The 17,936-nt window shown below is 46.0% G+C and overlaps 1 protein-coding gene across 3 annotated transcripts in view; it reads right to left on the bottom strand.

The window, feature by feature from the left end:
- KCMF1 (potassium channel modulatory factor 1) overlaps window positions 1-14,374 on the bottom strand; it is an 82,754-nt gene extending 68,380 nt beyond the window's left edge. The window contains exon 1 of one of the 3 annotated variants that reach the window (XM_031655302.1): window positions 14,012-14,374. In XM_031655302.1, the coding sequence (XP_031511162.1) occupies window positions 14,012-14,027 (16 nt within the window). In that variant the 5' untranslated portion in view covers window positions 14,028-14,374. Of the gene's footprint in view, window positions 1-13,237; window positions 13,428-14,011 lie in introns of those variants that run through there. The other 2 variants (XM_009184530.3, XM_017947689.2) reach the window with 2 other exon arrangements.
- Window positions 14,375-17,936: the final 3,562 nt, after the last annotated feature.

Below are 17,936 nucleotides of genomic sequence, written 5' to 3'. Positions count from 1 at the left end.
TGTTGTCCCACCTACCTCTCTCCAACACACTGCATGTTTTCTTAGTTCTGCACTTTACCTCCTACATTCTCTCACTTGGCAGCTCCCCTTCCCCCAACTCATCCTATAAAAATACAGTACTTCTTCAAGTCTTGAGTTTAAATGCCACCCTAAGGAAATCTCTTCTCTGACGCCCAAATAACACTTCATTCCACTTGCCAACACTACAGAACTTGTAGTAAATGAGTTGACACTTTTAAATGCCCCAGTCATACAAGGGCTATTTAATTTTAAATACTTAGACCTTATTGCTTCAGTCATACCACATACTTCAGGAGTAAAAATTCTAACAGTTTTCTATATGCCTCATAGTACCTATCATAATACCTTGCACATAAGGACCCAAAGTTTTAGGTTGACATCCAAGGCCAGTGTTTTTCAATAGGAGGTGACAATCCATGAATAGAATGTGAAATCGATCTAGAAGGACATAACTAGTATTTGGTTTTTAATTAAGCAGAATAGAAAACAAGGTATATGTTTCAAAGTAGTGATAAGTACTACTTTGCATTACTCTTGCTTCATTACATATGTATGTGACTACTGGATCAGAACATAAAATATATTTCTCAGCTCAGCACGTGTTTTTTTTTTTTAAAGTTTGAGAGCTGCTAGTTTAGATGACCCAGTTTCTAGGCCCAAGGTTTTTTGTTGTTTTTTTTTTTTTCTTGAGATGGAGTCTGGCTCTGTCACCCAGGCTGGAGTGCAGTGACACGATCTTGGCTCACTGCAACTTCCGCCTTCCGGTTTGAAGCGATTCTCCTACCTCAGTCTCCTGAGTAGCCGGGATTACAGGTGCCTGCCACCACGTCCAGGTAATTTTTGTATTTTTAATAGAGATAGGGTTTCATCATGTTGGCCAGACTGGTCTCAAACTCCTGACCTCGTGAGCCGCCTGCCTGGGCCTTCCAAAGTGCTGAGATTAGAGGTGTCAGCCACCAATCGCAGCCGGCCAGGCCCAAGGCTTTTACATTCAAACTAGAAAGATTCACTTTCCATCAAACCCCACACCCTTCAGGAAACATCAGTTAAATAGAGTAATAGGGGTCAAGAAAGACAAAGCTTAAAATAATGGTAAATGTAGGGAAAGTTTGTAAAGTAATGTTCTTAGAGGTGTTTGGGACACAAACTGAGTATTTACTTTCCACCCTCTGCCATTTATTTAGTCAAAAAGACCTTTCTGTAGAAGCAGGGCTTCCGAAATGTGTTTCTCAAAGCATTCACAGTTCAACAGTCCTCAATACAGCCTACAATGCAACGGTGTGCAAGATCTGGCTCCAACTACGCTAACTTCACTTCCTACCCCTTTCCACCTGAACCATTGCCCTCCAGCCACACGGCCTCTGTGCTGTTCCAAGAACATTCCAATTTCCGGACCTCTACACTTGCTGTATCCTCAGTCATATTTTTTCCCTTTATTTATTATTATTATTATTTTTGAGATGGAGTCTTGCTGCGTTGCCCAGACTGGAGTGCAGTGTTGTGATCTCGGCTCACTGCAAGCTTCATCCCCTGGGTTCACGCCATTCTCCTGCCTCAGCCTCCCAAGTAGCTGGGACTACAGGCGCCCGCCACCACGCCCAGCTAATTTTTTGTATTTTTAGTAGAGATGAGGTTTCACCATGTTAGCCAGGATGGTCTTGATCTCCTGACCTCATGATCTGCCTGCCTCGGCCTCCCAAAGTGCTGGGATTACAGGTATGAGCCACCATGCCCAGCCATTTTTTTCCTTTAAATCTCTCTCATTTAACTAAGGTTTTTCTTAAACGTCCATCTTCAGACAGTCTTTTCCTGACCACCCTACCTAAAGCAGCCCATACTTTGGCCAGCCATGGTGGCTCATGCTTGTAATCCCAACACTTTGGGAGGCTGAGGCAAGAGGATTGAGCCCAGGAGTTTGCGGACATCCTGGGCAACATAGTAAGGCCCCAATTTCACAAAATAAATAAACAATAGAAGTTTCTTTCTTTTTTTTGCGATGGAGTTTTGCTCTTGTTGCCCAGCTGGATTGGAGTGCGATGGTACCATCTTGGCTCACTGCAACATCCGATCCCGGTTTCAAGGAATTATCCTGCCTCAGCCTCCCGAGTAGCTAGGATTACAGGCATGCGCCACCACACCCAGCTTATTTTGTATTTTTAGTATGGGCATGGTGGCAGGCGCCTGTAATCCCAGCTACTTCAGAAGGCTGAGGCAGGAGAATTGCTTGAACCCAGGAGGTGGAGGTTGCAGTGAGCTGAGATTGGGCCATTGTACTCCACCCTGGGCAACAAGATCGAAACTCTGTCTCAAACAAACAAACAAAACAAAACAAAAGTTAGCCAGGTGTGGTGGCGCAGGTCTGCAGTCCCATCTACTCGGGAGGTTGAGGTGGGAGAATCTCTTGAGGCTGGGAGGTCAAGGTTGCAGTGAGGTACGATCACACCCCCACACTCCAGCCTGGGCAACAGAGTGAGACCCTGTCTCTTAAAAAAAAAAATTAAGACTTTGTTAGAAAAAAATGTAAATATATCATAAACAATTCTATGTCAGTTACATGTTGAAATAGTATTCTGGATATATTGGGTTGTTATTTCATTATTAATTTCACCTCTTTTTTAAAAATGTGGCTACCAGGGAATTTAAGATTATGTATGTGGCTTACATTAGATTTCTAATGGATAGCAATGGTCTACCCCAATTCTGCAAGTAGATTTGCTATCTCTTTTCCACTGGTAGCTTTTAAAAAACTTGTAGAAAATGATCTAGAATAACAAAAAAACATGAAAATATACAGTATGTCTGACTCAGAATGAAGATACTGAGTGTAATATAGGAATTGATACTGGTGTAATATAGGAATACTTGTATTTCTCATCCACTGTCACTTGATGTTCTTATCACCATTTTTCTAGAGAAGAGAAAATCAGTCCCACCTCTGCGACCACTATGTGTATTCATATGTAGAGCCATACAAACACACTGTATAATTTACATTGACTTAGAACCGCAATTAACTACATACAAATCCCTAATAGTGTCAGACTAAACATCAAGATCTCTGAATACGAAAACTACCTGGGTTCCCATTCATCATCCAGCCATCCTCAACTCCCAGCATGTATTTCATTATTATAAAAAAGAAGGGCCGGATGTGGTGGCTCAGCCTGTAATCCCAGCACTTTGGGAGGCAGAGACAGGTAGATCACCTGAGGTCAGGAGTCCAAGACCAGCCTGGCCAACATAATGAAACCCTGTCTCTACTAAAAATACAAAAATTAGGGCGTGGTGGTGCATGCCTGTAATCCTAGCTACTCGGGATGCTGAGGCAGGAGAATCACTTGAACCCAGGAGGCGAAGGTTGCAGTGAGCCGAGACTGCGCCACTGCACTCCAGCCTGGGCGACACAGCAAGACTCTGTCTCAAAAAAAAAAAAGAAAAGAAAAGAAAAGAAGGAACACATCTGTAACTCCTTTATAACTCCTTTATATAATCCCTGTCTGCTCTACTTCAACATCCTTAACTCCTAATTTAGAAAACTTCTCTGCTCACACTGCCAAACCTTTACAACCACAGAGCACACCAAAGAAGAATACTGGTGGAACAGTAACAGTAGGGTCCAGCTATTCACCCCAGTAGTTGTTAGTTATCTAACCATTCACAAAAACCCATAATGCAAAAAACTACAATGAACACAAAAATAAATGTTTAATCCCTTTAGCTCTTTTCTAAGTATCAAAACATAATTACAAATCTGTGAGGAATCGCCAGGCGCAGCGGCTCACGCCTGTAATCCCAGCGCATTGGGAGGCTGAGGCAGGAGGACCAATTGAGGTCAGAGGTTCGAGACCACCCTGGACAACATGGTGAAACTGTCTCTATTTTAAAAAATACAAAAATTAGCTGGGTGTGGTAGAAGGCACCTGTAATCGCAGCTGCTCAGGAGGTTGAGGCAGGAGAATCATTTGAACCCAGGAGGTGGAGGCTGTAGTGAGCCGATATTGCAGTACTGAACTCCAGCCTGGCTGACAGAGCGAGACTCCATCTCAAAAAAAAATTTTTTTAAAGCCTGGTGAATAAGACAGAAGTGCTACTGGAGAGACCCTTTACTTTGCTGAGTAGGAGGACGACAGAGTCTTAAAGGAACAATAAAAGTCATAACCAAATAATAAATAATCAAATACACCTATAACTGTTCCAAGTCAACTCATCTACCTAGTACTCTAAGAAGTGACTCTCCTAATGAAAACCCTCTTACTACAGAAAAAGCTGATATTCATGACACTGGCACCGAGTACCAGCAACAGAGCAAAAAAAAAAAAAAAAACAAAACACACATTAAAATTCAACAGAAGATAATGTGCAAACTTAATTAGTCATGATATCAAGATGCTTCATCCACTTATTCTTCTGCTGTCCCTTCTAGCTGAAGGTAACACAACTGACCCACTCTTCTGATTTCAGTTTTTTGTTTTTTTTTTCTAGTAGCAGTGATCAATTTACAGGGATCCATCCATACCTCTTCGCCCATACCTGTGGTCACTGGCAAAGTTTGATGGACTGCTGGCTGGCACTGTGGCCATACAAGAGATGAGACTAGGCCAGGTGTGGTGCTTCACACCTATAATCCCAGCACTTTGTAAAGCTGAGGCAGGAGTATCGTTTGAGCCCAGGAGTTCAAGACCAGCCTGGATGACACAATGAGACCCTATCTCTACAAAAATTTTAAAAATTATTCAGGTGTAGTCCCAGCTACTTGGGAGGCTGAGGTAGGAGGATCACTTAAGCCCAGAGGTTGAGGCTGCAGTAAGCCCTGTTTATGTCACTGCACTCCAGTCTGGGTGACAGAGTGAGACTCTGCCTCAAGACAAAAAACAAAAAGAGATGAGGCTAATTGACTGTGTATATGAATTGGATGGACTCATAATTCTACTTTGCTACAACTCAGAGAGCCAACAACTAAAAACAATTCTATAGGCAGTTATCATGATTAACAAACACCAAGAGGACCATCAGGGATGTAGCAGAGAGGGAACGGTGGGAGGTGCTTAACAAGGCAATTCATCTCTTGTTCATTTCATTGGGCAGAGTTTTCACTTCCTGGTACCCAGCTCTCAAGACATTCCATCAAGCATGAGAGCTGGTTTTCTGTTTCCAATATCCCGTAGCTACAGATCCATTTCCAAGCTTCATACCCACCCTGCCTGTCTTTCCTCTGCCGACACCCACCTGGCCGCTGGTCCTTACCAACCCAAGAACAGCCTATCTTTTCCTGGCTCCTCACTTCCTTCCCATGTCATCTAGGTAATATGTTCCCTTAGGAAACTGTCTGCCTTACCCCAGATCTTTAACATAAATCAAGACATGGCTAATATATAAAAATAACCGGCTGGGCATGGTGGCTCACACCTGTAATCCCAGTACTTGGGAGGCTGAGGCGGGCAGATCACCTGGGGTCAGGAGTTCAAAACCTGCCTGACCAACATGAAGAAACTCCATTTCTACTAAAAAAAGAAAGAAAGAAAAAAAAATACAAAATTAGCCGGGCGTGGTGACGCATGCCTGTAATCCCAGCTACTCGGGAGGCTGAGGCAGAAGAAACACTTGAACCCAGGAGGCAGAGGTTGCGATGAGCCAAGATCACTCTATTGCATTCCAGCCTGGACAACGAGAGTGAAACTCGGTCTCAAAACAAAACAAAACAAAAAATTACCACATTTTAAGATGCTCTGATCTGTATACTGCTTACAGGTTCTTTCCTCAACTTTAATGAATAACTTCAAAGACTGAAAAAAAAAATACTGTATCATTTTAAGGAAATGGAAAACATCATGGTCCTCAGCGCAACACTAAAATTAATTAAAAAAAAATTAATCTTCTATAAACAAAGACTTATTAGGAACAGCATTCTACTTTTAACTTTTATGAATATATGCAGTTAGGGAATGCTTTGAGTCCATATTCATAAAAGTAGCCCCACAGCAATATTTATAAGGTGATTTTTTTTTCTTTTTTTTAAGACAGTTTCGCTCTTGTTGCCCAGGCTGGAGTGCAATGGGCCATCTCGGCTCACTGCAACCTCCACCTCCTGGGTTCAAGAGATTCTCCTGTCTCAGCCTCCCAAGTAGCTGGGATTACAGGCACCTGCCACCACGTCTGGCTATTTTTTTGTATTTTTGGTAGAGACAGGGTTTCACTATGTTGGCCAGGCTGGTCTCAAAATCCTGACCTCAGGTGATCCACCCATCTTGGCCTCCCGAAGTGCTGGGATTACAGGCATGAGCCACATGCCCAGCCCATAAAGTGATTTAAAAAACATTATTTCTATGGTAATTCAATGACACCTTAGCCTTCACTAAAAACTTTTGGAACTTCTAGTTTAAAAAACAGAAAAAACATGGCCAGGCGTGGTGGCTCACACCTGTATCCCAGCACTTTGGGAGGCTGAGGCAGGTGGATCACCTGAGGTCGGGAGTTCGAGACCAGCCTGACCAATATGGAGAAACCCTGTCTCTATAAAAATACAAAATTAGCCAGGCATGGTGGTGCAGGCCTGTAATCCCAGATACTCAGGAGGCTGAGGCAGGAGAATCGCTTGAACCCGGGAGGTGGAGGTTGCGGAGAGCTGAGATTGCGCCATTGCACTCCAGCCTGGGCAACAAGAGCAAAACTCCACCTCAAAAAACAAACACAAATTAGCCAGGCATGGTGGTACATGCCTGTAATTGCAGCTACTTGGGAGGCTGAGGCAGGAGAATTGCTTGAACCTGGGAGATGGAGGTTGCAGTAAGCCGAGATCATGCCACTGCACTCCAGCCTGGACGACAAAGTGAGACTCTGTCTCAAAAAAACTCAAAAACCAAAAAACAAAAAACCTAGGCAAATATATATCGTAGATCTCATAAAGTTGATATTTTGAAAAGTAAGTTATGATGCGGGGATTTCTTTTAAAAAGGTTGCAAAGCTTAATATGAAGGGATCTGTTTAGATATTTCACATCATAAGTTTCATAAGCTCCTACTGTGAAAAAGTTACCATCTTACAAGATTGCTGCTGAGGCTGGGCGCAGTGGCTCATGCCTGTAATCCCAGCACTTTGGGATGCCGAGGTGGGTGGATTACCTGAGGTCGGGAGTTCAAGACCAGCCTGACCAACATGGAGAAACCCGTATCTACTAAAAATACAAAATTAGCTGGGTAAGGTGGCGTATGCCTGTAATCCTAGCTACTCAGGAGGTTGAGGCAGGAGAATTACTTGAACCCAGGAGGCGTAGATTGCGGTGAGTCGAGATCGCACCATTGCACTCCAGCCTGGGGAACAAGAGTAAGGAAAAAAAAAAAAGATTGCTGCTAATACATCTTAAAATCCTCAGACCAAAAGGAAATTCTTCCAAATTAAGTTCCCAATTTGAAAGAAGAACATGTAGTCATGTTTTGCTACATTTTAACTTAAACATGAATGTAAAAATACGGGAAAATGAGCTCCAAAATGAACTTTAAATGAAATCATGAAATCAAAGACCCCAGAAATTAAAATGTGATTCATTTTTCCATAAATTTACATTCTTATACATTCTCCATTGAAAGTCAAGGTAAATATAATTTACGATTTATTGAAACTGAAAAAGTTGCTGCGCATGGCAGCTCACACCTATAATCCCAGCACTCTTGAGAGCTGAAGTGGGAGAATCACTTGAGCCCAGTAGTTTGAGACCAGCCTAGGCAATAGTGGAAGATCCAGTCTCTGCAAAAAAGAAAAAAAAAAATAGCCGGGTGTGGGGTGCACACCTGTGGTCCCACCTGCTTCGGAGGCTGAAGTGGGAGGACTGTTTGAGCCTGGGAGGTCAATGCTGCAGCAGGCTGTGCTCGCGTGCAGCATGGGCGACAGAGACCCCTGTCTCAAAAACAGAAAACCAACTGAAAAAGGCTTAAAAATGTCATAACATTTTAATAGATTATAGTTAAAGTAAAATAAGTTATAAGAAGATCTGATGGTAAGGATCTTATCAGTGGGAGTCCATTTACATTTCTACAGGGAGGCAAAAGGCACTGCATTAAAATCACATGCTAATTACCAATGTTGGCTCTGCAGTCCCCAAATTCTAAAACCAAATTATTTCTGTCTATATGTGTGCTTCAGTGGCAGATAACATGTTTTGAGAAGAGAAAATTAAGGCTGGGAGCAATGGCTCACACCTGTAATCCCAACACTATGGGAGGCTGAGATAGGAGGATCACTTGAGCCTGGGAGGTGGAGGTTGCAGTGAGCCAAGATCCCACCAATGTACTCTATTCTAGCCTGGGCAACAGAGAGAGACTCCGTCTCAAAAAAAAAAAAAAAAAGAGAGCGAGAGAAAATTAGAATCTACTAAGAAAAAAGTGGTACAACTTTCAAAAAGTTGGAGCTGCCATTCTGCAAAATATACATATTTCAAAACATCACGTTATACACGAGAAATATATACAATTTTTGCCAATTAAAAAATAAAAACAAAAAAAAGTTGGGACTAACTAGATTAATGGCTTACGTAGTCTTGTATTTTACATTTTAAAAATAAATAGTATCAGATACTTCTGAGAACAGCACAACAACATGACCACCTGCTCATTTATCCACTATCATTTTTACATATGAAAATCTTCAAAAAGCTAGGGAAATTATAAATCAGATAAAGATAAGGACTCTATTTTAAATCTCTCTCTTTTTTTTTAAAAGTGATAGGGTCTCTCAGCCTCCCAAGTACCTGGGACTACATGTGCACATCACTGCAACCGGCTTGAAATCTCAAACAACTTTACCGAAAATCAAAAGTGGCCCAGAAAGAGTGAAGAAGGTGCTGGGTGCAGTGGCTCACACTGGTAATCCCAGCACTTTAGGAGGCCGAGGTGGGTGGGTCACTTGTGATCAGGAGTTCGAGACCAGCCTGGCCAACGTGGTGAAACCCTGTCTCCACTAAAAATAGAAAAATTAGCCAGGCATAGTGGCAGGCACCTATAATCCCAGTTACTTGGGAGACTGAGGCAAGAGAATCACTCAAACCCGGGAGGCGGAGGTTGTAGTGAGACAAGATCACACCACTGCATTCCAGCCTGGGCGACAGAGTGAGACTCTGTCTTAAAAAAAAAAAAAAAAAAAAGGGAGTTAAGAAGGCACTCAAGAAAAAAGTGCTAGAATCACAGTAGAGTACCTCTGTGAAATTTGACAAAATTAGTAGGAGAAAAGTTGGTAATTACTTTGTCATCAATGTTTACCCCTTCCTTATGCCATGTTTCACACTGCACTGTGGAAGTTAGATAAAAAATGCATCTTCCTCGCCAGACTTAAGGTAAGGAGCTGCATCTCATTCACTTAGCCCCACATTCCTTGGAACCTAGCAGACTGCCTTACACATAGTAGTGACTGAAACGTTGAATGATTTAAGGCGACACGTGTACCAAGATCCAGGTAATCAACGAGGCTCTAATCTATTCAAGAACATTCATAATTTCATTTTAGCTAATAAGCAGTGAGCAATTTGATAAGTTGCTTTTTTTATTTGGAAAGCTTTAAAAGTAGATTTTAAACTCTGAATAACATACTTACATTTTAAATGTATTTGAAAGTATGGCAGTGACACATTTTAAAAAATACATCAAGATAAAAAATGATTGGGTTCACTGTGAACTAGACAGTGTTGGTAGGGTGAAGATAAAGTGACTGGGCACTAAAGTCTACAAAACGTTAACATGACAGGAACACCACAAAGTGAGTTAAAAGTGGCCCTGGAATTCTCCCTGGAAAAGTAGTAACGGGCAAACAGGAAAAATATAGAGTACTGCCATCTCCATTAAGGGTCTGGAGGGTGGGGAGCCTGTTGCCCACTCGTGAGGAACAATTATTTCCATTCCACATGGTGCTGCTGAAAAGTGACGTACAGAGGAGCTGGTTCAGTCTGTGAACTCATTTCCCATCACCCAAAGGAAATGATGGAATACCAAGCCAACTGGGCCCCTTCTAGACTCTTGACAGTTCAAGCTCTATCAACTCTCTAAAGCGGCAGTCTAGGGCAGAGGTAAGGTAAGGCAAACTACAGCCCTCAGGCCAAATCCAACCACCACCATTTTTTTTGTTTGTTTGTTTTGGAGACGGTGTCTCACTCTGTTGCCCAGGCTGGAGTGCAGTGGCATGACCTCAGCTCACTGCAACCTCCGCCTCCTGGGTTCAAGCAATTCTCTGCCTCAGCCTCCTGAGTAGCTGGAAGTACAGGCGCCTACCACCACACCCAGCTAATTATTGTATTTTTAGTAGAGACAGGGTTTCACCATTTTGGCCAGGTTGGTCTTGAACTCCTGACCTAAGGTGATCCACCCGCCTCGGCCTCCCAAAGTGTTGGGATTACAGGCGTGATCCACCGCGCCCGGCCCACCACCAGCTTTTATACAGCCCAAAAGTTAAGAATGGTTATTTGTATTTTTGAATGCTGGGGGTGTCAAATGACAAATCATATTTCATGATACATGAAAATTATACGAAATTCGGCCAGGCGCGGTGGCTCACACATGTAATCCCAGCACGTTGGGAGGCCGAGGCAGGTGGATCACAAGGTCAGGAGTTTGAGACCACCCTGGCCAACATGGTGAAATCCCATGTCTACTAAACAAAACACAAAAATTAGCCAGGCGCAGTGGTGGGTGCCTGTAATCCCAGCTACTTGGGAGGCTGAGGCAGGAGAATCACTTGAATCCAGGAGGAGGAGGATGTAGTGAGCCAAGATCATGCCACTGCACTCCAGCCTGGGCAACAGAGCAAGACTCTGTCTCAAAAAAAAAAAAATTGTATGAAATTAAAATGTCAGTGTCCACAAATAAAGTTTTAATTGGAACAGAGCCATGCTAATTCAATTACATGTTGTCTACAGTTGCTTTCGTACTATTATAGCTCGCTAAGCCTGCAATGTTTGCTACCTGGCCCTTTACAGAAGCAGCATGCTGACCCCTGGACTAGAGCATTTCTCTATGCTCCTGGTTGCACTGCCTTTCTCAGAGGCACTGCTTCACAAGGTTCAGCCTTCAAGCCTGACAGGTGTCCATCTCAGGACTGTGTTGTCCAAAGTTACATTAGTAAAATAATAGGATTTAGTGTAATTCATTAGGGTGGGTACAAAGACAAAGAAACATATTACTTGCACACACAAGGCCCTGAAAAGGAAGCACCAGGCAAGTACAACATGATAGGCTTGTTCAAACCTTTTACCAGACTATTACATACAACTTGGGGTCACACTACTGAAATGAGAGTGTGAAAGGAAATGAGAACTACAGAGAATTTGGAGGTGGACAGATGACTGAGAGAGGAAAAATCACACCACTAAAGAAATACTGAGGCCAGGTGCGGTGGCTCACACCTGTAATTCCAGCACTTTGGGAGGCCAAGGCAGGTGCATCACCTGAGGTCAGGAATTTGAGACCAGCCTGACCAACATGGTGAAACCCCGTCTCCCCTAAAAATACAAAAATTAGATGGGCGTGGTGGCGGGCGCCTGTAATCCCAGCTACTTGGGAGGCTGAGGCAGGAGAATGACTAGAACCCGGGAGGCGGAGGTTGCAGTGAGCCGAGATGGCGCCACTGCACTCCAACCTGGTGACAGAGTGAGACTCCATCAAAAAAAAGAAAGAAAGAAATGCTGAAAGAAAGAAATGCTGAAAGAAATGGGATTCGTTGGCCCAAAAAAGGGAAAGATAAGAAAAGAACAGCAAGGTTGCCATACCCTGTATTTGCTGATAAGTCAAAGTCGTACTGATGACAATAATGAGTCTGAACTAATATTCCACAAAACAGATATCTAATGAGTTAAGTGTGATTCATGAGACTGCTATTCCTGTCTCAGACCATAAACTAGACCCCTGAAAGATAATCACTTATGAAATATTGTACTGTAAGTCTTCAACAGGTGTATTTAGGTATGGTCCTTTTTCATTAGGTATGTTCTATTTTCTGACATTAACGTAAGTTACTAGGAAAGGTGTGCTACTAGTGTGCTGAGGTTCAGTAATATTCAAGTAACTAAAAGGTAACAGAAGTTTCATAACCACACACCTTTGCACAGGACCAAATGGGGGGAAATGGGTTTAAATTACAGAATGTACGTTACATTCAAGAATGTCCCAAATATGAGATTTTAATTACTCCAACAGAGCACGGGGGGGTGAAGGAATTTTCTTCCCAGGACACTTCAATTAGAATGCTCCTCTGGAACTATCTGTGTGCTTTCTTAGACCAAGGAGAATGCGTCTGAAACACTCTTCCATGGCTGTGATTCTGTAACTTTAACTCTCCCAGTTTTGAAGCGTTAAGAAAGCCTGCAGCCATTGCTCACTTTTGTTTTGTCTTGAAAGTGGTCAGTGTACACAGGACTACAGTTTAAGATAAACTTTAATATCCCAAATTGAAATCTGATTATAACTTTAATTACAAGTTCTTAAAATTACAGAGATAAGGATACATTTCCATGAAGCAGCCAAAGTGGGAAAAGAGGCACAGCTTCCCACTTGCGTGTTCCTTTCTATTAGGCTAGGTACCTCATTATTTCAAAATGTCCAACACTTGAACACAGTAAGTACTCAGTAAATGCTTTGCGAAGAAAATATAGTATATTTCATATTAGTTTTGTAACTTTTAAAATACAGAATCGTTGAACACAGAATGTTGAGTCAATTTCAACGCTGTAATTAGTAATGCGAATTTTGAAACTTGTTCTAAATACAATTTTAATCAATCTGAGTTTTTCAGCCTTAAAATTCTAAGGTCTGTATTTCCCAAAGAATATCTTTCCCACAGTGCGAAGCACACACTAAACTGACTCACTAAACTTTCTCCACTCCTACATCACCTATACAGGATTTTAAAATCGTGAGTACACAAACTTTCAAGCCACTTCTACAATCTTGTATTAACCTTAACAGGGCAAACTTTCCGCCAAGACTCTTAACACTTTTTATCCAAAAACCTGCAGTAGTGAAACAAAGAAAACACAACCCCCTCCTCCCTTTTCTAAACCATATGGCAGTAAATTAAAGTTAACTTATTTCTTACCAGCTCAAAGCCTCGACCCTAAACATTTGTCTCTTTGTGCCCTGGGACTGGGCTTAGAGCAGTCTGCTTATTTGCAACTGTACTCCAATCGTGTTTTTAAATCGCATAACAAGGTCCAAAACGACCCCCGACCATGAATAGACCTCACCATCGTCATTTTCCAAAACCTTGTCTGGTAGGCAGCACATGCCGGCGAGGGCACCGGGGCCGGCGGGAAGCGAGCCCTGCTCTGCCTGGGTGACTGAGCAGGGAGTTTGCTTGCTGCGGCGGGGTCGGATCCACCCCGGGAACTTGGTTACCCGAGCCCAGGGACGCGCCGAGGCCTAGCCGCGAGGCTGGGGCGGGCTCCAGGCGGCGAGGGCTTCCCGTCCCCTGGCCGCAGAGCCTTCCCGCCAGCCCCGCGGTCGCCCGCAGGCGGGGACACTCGCCGTCGTCTCCCGGCGACCGGACGCGCCTGCCGGGTCCCGGACCGGCTCTTTTGCCTCCTGCTGCCGCCCGCGGCCCGGCTCTGCGACCACACCGGGCTCTTCCGGGGCGACGGGAGCGCTAGGCCGCGCTGGGGCCCGCGGCTCCTGAACCGGCCGGGCGGGCCTCGGCGTCCGGTATCAGTCCCGAGGGCCGAGCTCCCGCCGGTAACGGGCCCCGCCGCCTCCCCTCCCCCCCCGCCCCATGACAGTGCAAACCCTCCGGCCGCCCGGGCCGCCCCGCCTCCAGCACCAGGCCCAGCTAAGGGCCGCGGCCGTGGCGGCAGCGGCGCAGCGGCTCTCCGCCCTCGCTCGCTCACTCCCGGGTCCAGCGCCTCGGGCCCGGCTCGGGCTCGGCCAAAGTCTCCGCCGCTTCCTGGCCGCCCTCTGCCGCGCCGGGCCCGGGCGGGGTAGGCCGAGGCCCGGGCGGTGCGGGTGGGGGCGGGGGCTCCTCTCACCTTCATGTCGGGACATCCTAGTTCAGACGGTGGCGGCGCGGCCCCTCCCGGGCTCCGGCTGCAGTGTCCCCCGCGGGGTCCCGGCGCTGCCCGCGCCGGCCGGCCGACTCCCACTCGACTCCCGGGCTCGGCCGCGGGGGCGGGGTGGGCAAGGGAGCGCTCCCGCGGCGGCGGCGGCGGCGGCGGCGGCGGGGAGGCGGCGCGGGGCGGGAATGGGGCCGGGCCTGGTCGGGGCTGAGCTCCTCCAGGAGGCGGGTCCGACGCCGCGGCTCCGCCGGCGCCCGCCGTGACTCCGGTCACTCTCGGGCCTGCCGGCTCCCGGCAGCGGCGCGGCGCTCCGCAAATCCCGCTCCTCCCCTCCCCCGGCCCACCCCCCGCCCCTCTCCCCCGGCTCCCGGCCGCCGCCGCCTCCTCCTCTTCCTCCTCCTCCGCCTCCTTCAGCCGCCCGCACGCCAGCCCCGCCTCTCGCTGCCCTCGCCGGGCCCAGCCGCCCGGAGGCCCCGCGGCCGGCGGTCGTGACGGGGGCGGCGCGGCGACGGCGGCTCGGGGCGCGGCGCTTGCCCGCGCTAGCCAGCAGGCCGCGATCGGGCGCCCGTGCCCAGCCTCGGCCTGGCCGCCGCCGCCGCCGCCGCGCCGCGCGTAGGGAGGAAGAGGAAATGCCCGGCGCCGGCTCCCGCTGCTCACCCGCGCGGCCTGAGGGGCGCCCGCCAGCCTCGCCGCCCCTAGCCCCGCCTGGGGCGGGCCTAGGCCGGGCTGTAGGGGCCAAGGTCTTGGACTGGGCCGGCCGCGGGAGGTGGGTGCTTTTCGGCGCCGAGCTGCGACTCGGAGGTGCTCCTGTCCCCAGGTGCATAGCTTCCGGACCGGCCGCGGGCAGCGAGCTCCGGTCCCACGGAGAGGCCGCGGACCGTCTGGGGACTTGTGTTTATGTGTATTTTAAGCCATCAGCCCAGAAGGGAAAGGCGACTGACCCCCGGTCGTCGCCGGTGTTCCCTGGCCGTGTTACTGGCGGTCGGGAGGGAAGCCAGGAGGCTGCCAGGATCCGAGGCCGACTCCTTGCGAACCATCTCCGTTAAAGACTCCGCGCCGGGCAGCCCGGGAGTCCGGCGGTACCCGCGCAAACTTTGTCCCAGCGCCTTGGCTCACCGTGAATGCCCTGCCTTGAAAACTTGAGTTTTTTGTTTCCTGCAAATGGTCTGCTTTTCCCATTTTATCTGTGTTTTCCATTTTTACCTTCTTATTGTCAACTTTGTTTTGAGGCGTTATTAATTCGACAGATCTTTGTACTGCCCCTTACCACGTGTCGGTGGTAGTGTGGTTTGGTGGAAGTAGATCGCGCTTTGAAGACAGATCGGCCATGGATTTTGGCTCTGATACCCTCTGTGTAACGTGGACGAGCTACAAGGCCTGCTGAGCCTCCATTTGTCTGGTTTTTGTGGTTGTTTTAATTTATGTTTTTCCATTTGAAGTTGTGGTTTTTGCATAAAATTGAACTGTTAGCCGGCGAAGTCAACTGAAATTGAAATCTAGGGTACTGCTTGCTTTGGGGTTACTCTTATACTGTTCACCATTCACTGTGTGACCTCTTAACCTCTCTGTGCCCTGACTTCTCTATCTTTAAAATGGACGTAACAGCAGATATATAATAATAAGAGGTTTGGAAGTTAAGTGCTAAAATGCATATAAAATACCTATCACAGGACACAGTAAAAAGATTGTTACCGTATTTCATTGAATCTGGTTTTAAGACACTTTCTGATTTTAAAGAAACTAAAAGCTCATCTTAAAGTCCAGGAAGTAGGTTTTGGGTCACTCAGAACTCCCGAGGGACTGTATTTGGTAGTAACTAGTGTTAAACTGTAGTTTAAATGAGGACTTTGTCACCAGAGATAATTTCATTGCCTATATGGAACTTCTGCACAAATTTATTCCATTTCTCTTGTAGAAAGAGGTCCAACCTGGCTGTAAATGGGGTGTGGTGGAGTAGAAAGAAGGGTATTAAGTAAAGCTAGTTAACGTCTATTGAATGCTTATCCTGTGTCGATGCCTTTCTGAGCATTTTACGGTGTTGGCATATGTGATCCTGGGTATCAGGAGCCTCAGTTTCTTGGGCTGTAAAAGTGGGGACAACAACGCTGATCCCATTGTATCCTGATGGGTAAGTGATGTCTATAAATGAATTGTATAGAGATTAAGGCATTATCAGTACTATAGTCTGATAAAATGGTGGAACAGATAGGAAAGCCTACTACAGTACTGAACTGCAGGAGGGAATAAGAGTAAATATAGAGATTTCATTTGTTTGGGTTTTGCAAACGGTTAGCTAACTAAACAGATAACTTTGTTTTTGATAGTTACTTCGTTGTTTTCAGTCAGATAAGAGTAAGGAAAGAGAGTAACTAAACCATTCTCAGAAATATTATGGTTATTTGGGGTTTTCATGACTTTCATTCAGTTAGAGGTCAGGCTGTTCAATTTAAAACAACCTTTTGCTTGCTGCCCTGCCATATGGGAAATTTCATTCCAAAAAAAAGGATTAATTTCCAGCCTGGGCGAAACCCCATCTCTACAGAAAATACAAAAATTAGCGGCCAGGAGCGGTGGCTCCTACCTGTAATCCCGGCACTTTGGGAGGCTGAGGCAGGTGGATCACGAGGTCAGGAGTTCAAGATCAGCCTGGTCAAGATGGTGAAACCCCATCTCTACTAAATATACAAAAGTTAGCCGGGTGTGGTGGCGGGTGCGTGTAATCCTAGCTACTTGGGAGGCTGAGGCAGAGAATTGCTTGAACCTGGGAACATATCAGCCTAGGTGACAGTGAGACTCCATCTCAAAAAAAAAAAAAAAATTAGCAAGGTGTGGTGGCATCTGCCTTTCATCCCAACTACTCTGGAGGCTGAGGTGGGAGGATTGCTTGAGCCCAGGAGGTCTAGGCTGCAGTGAGCCGTGATTGCACCACAATATTCTAGTCTGAGTGACAGTGTGACACTCTGTCTCAAAAAAGAAAAGATCAAGAAGGATTAATTTAAATCCTTATACCAAAGTGTCTACCAAATGATTTCCGTTCCACTCCAGAAATGTTTTCCTCTATTCCCTTCCTCTCTCTGCACCCCCCTGAGTTCTCCTTTCTTCTGTGGACAACTGTAACTAATGCATGTTTTTGCTAGGCTAACCCTTCTTTCATACTATGGCCCAGTTATGTTTTTTCAAATAAGCTAATGGATGTAAGCACTAGTGAAATCTGAATAAGGTCTGTAGTCTACTTGATAGTATTGTACCAATGTCAGTTTCCTGGCTTTTTATATTTCTCCATAGCTTTATAAGATGTTCCCATTGGAGAAAGTGTACCTGGGCCCTCTTTGCAACTACCTATGGGTATATGATTATTTCAAAGTAAAAAAGTATAGGGACAGAAATTAGATCAGTGGTTGCTGGCAACTGGAGCTGGGGAAGGGTGGACTGATCACACTTTTTGAGATGATGAGAATATTCTATATCTTGATTGTGGTATTTACATGACTGGATGAATCTATGGATCTGTCAAAACTCATAGAACTATAGACCTAAAAGGGTGTTTTTGGTTTTTTTTTTTTGAGACGAAGTCTCTCTGTTATCCCCCAGGCTGGAATGCAATGGCAGGGTCTCGGCTCATTGCAACCTCTGCTTCCCGGGTTCAAGTGATTCTCCTGCCTCAGCCTCCCGAGTACCTGGGATCACAGGTATGTACCACCACGCCCGGCTAATTTTTTGTATTTTAAGTAGAGACGGGATTTCACCATGTTGGCCAGGCTCGTCTCGAACTCCTGACCTCAGGTGATCCATCCACCTCGGCCTTCCAAAGTGCTGGGATTACAGGCGTGAGCCACTGCACCCAGCCAAAGGGTGGTTTTTACTTCTGTGTAAATTATACTTCGGTAAACCTGACTTA

This window comes from Papio anubis, chromosome 14 (assembly GCF_008728515.1).
Source record: "Papio anubis isolate 15944 chromosome 14, Panubis1.0, whole genome shotgun sequence".
NCBI lineage: Eukaryota > Metazoa > Chordata > Mammalia > Primates > Cercopithecidae > Papio > Papio anubis.
This window is presented reverse-complemented; position numbering and strand designations above follow the sequence as displayed.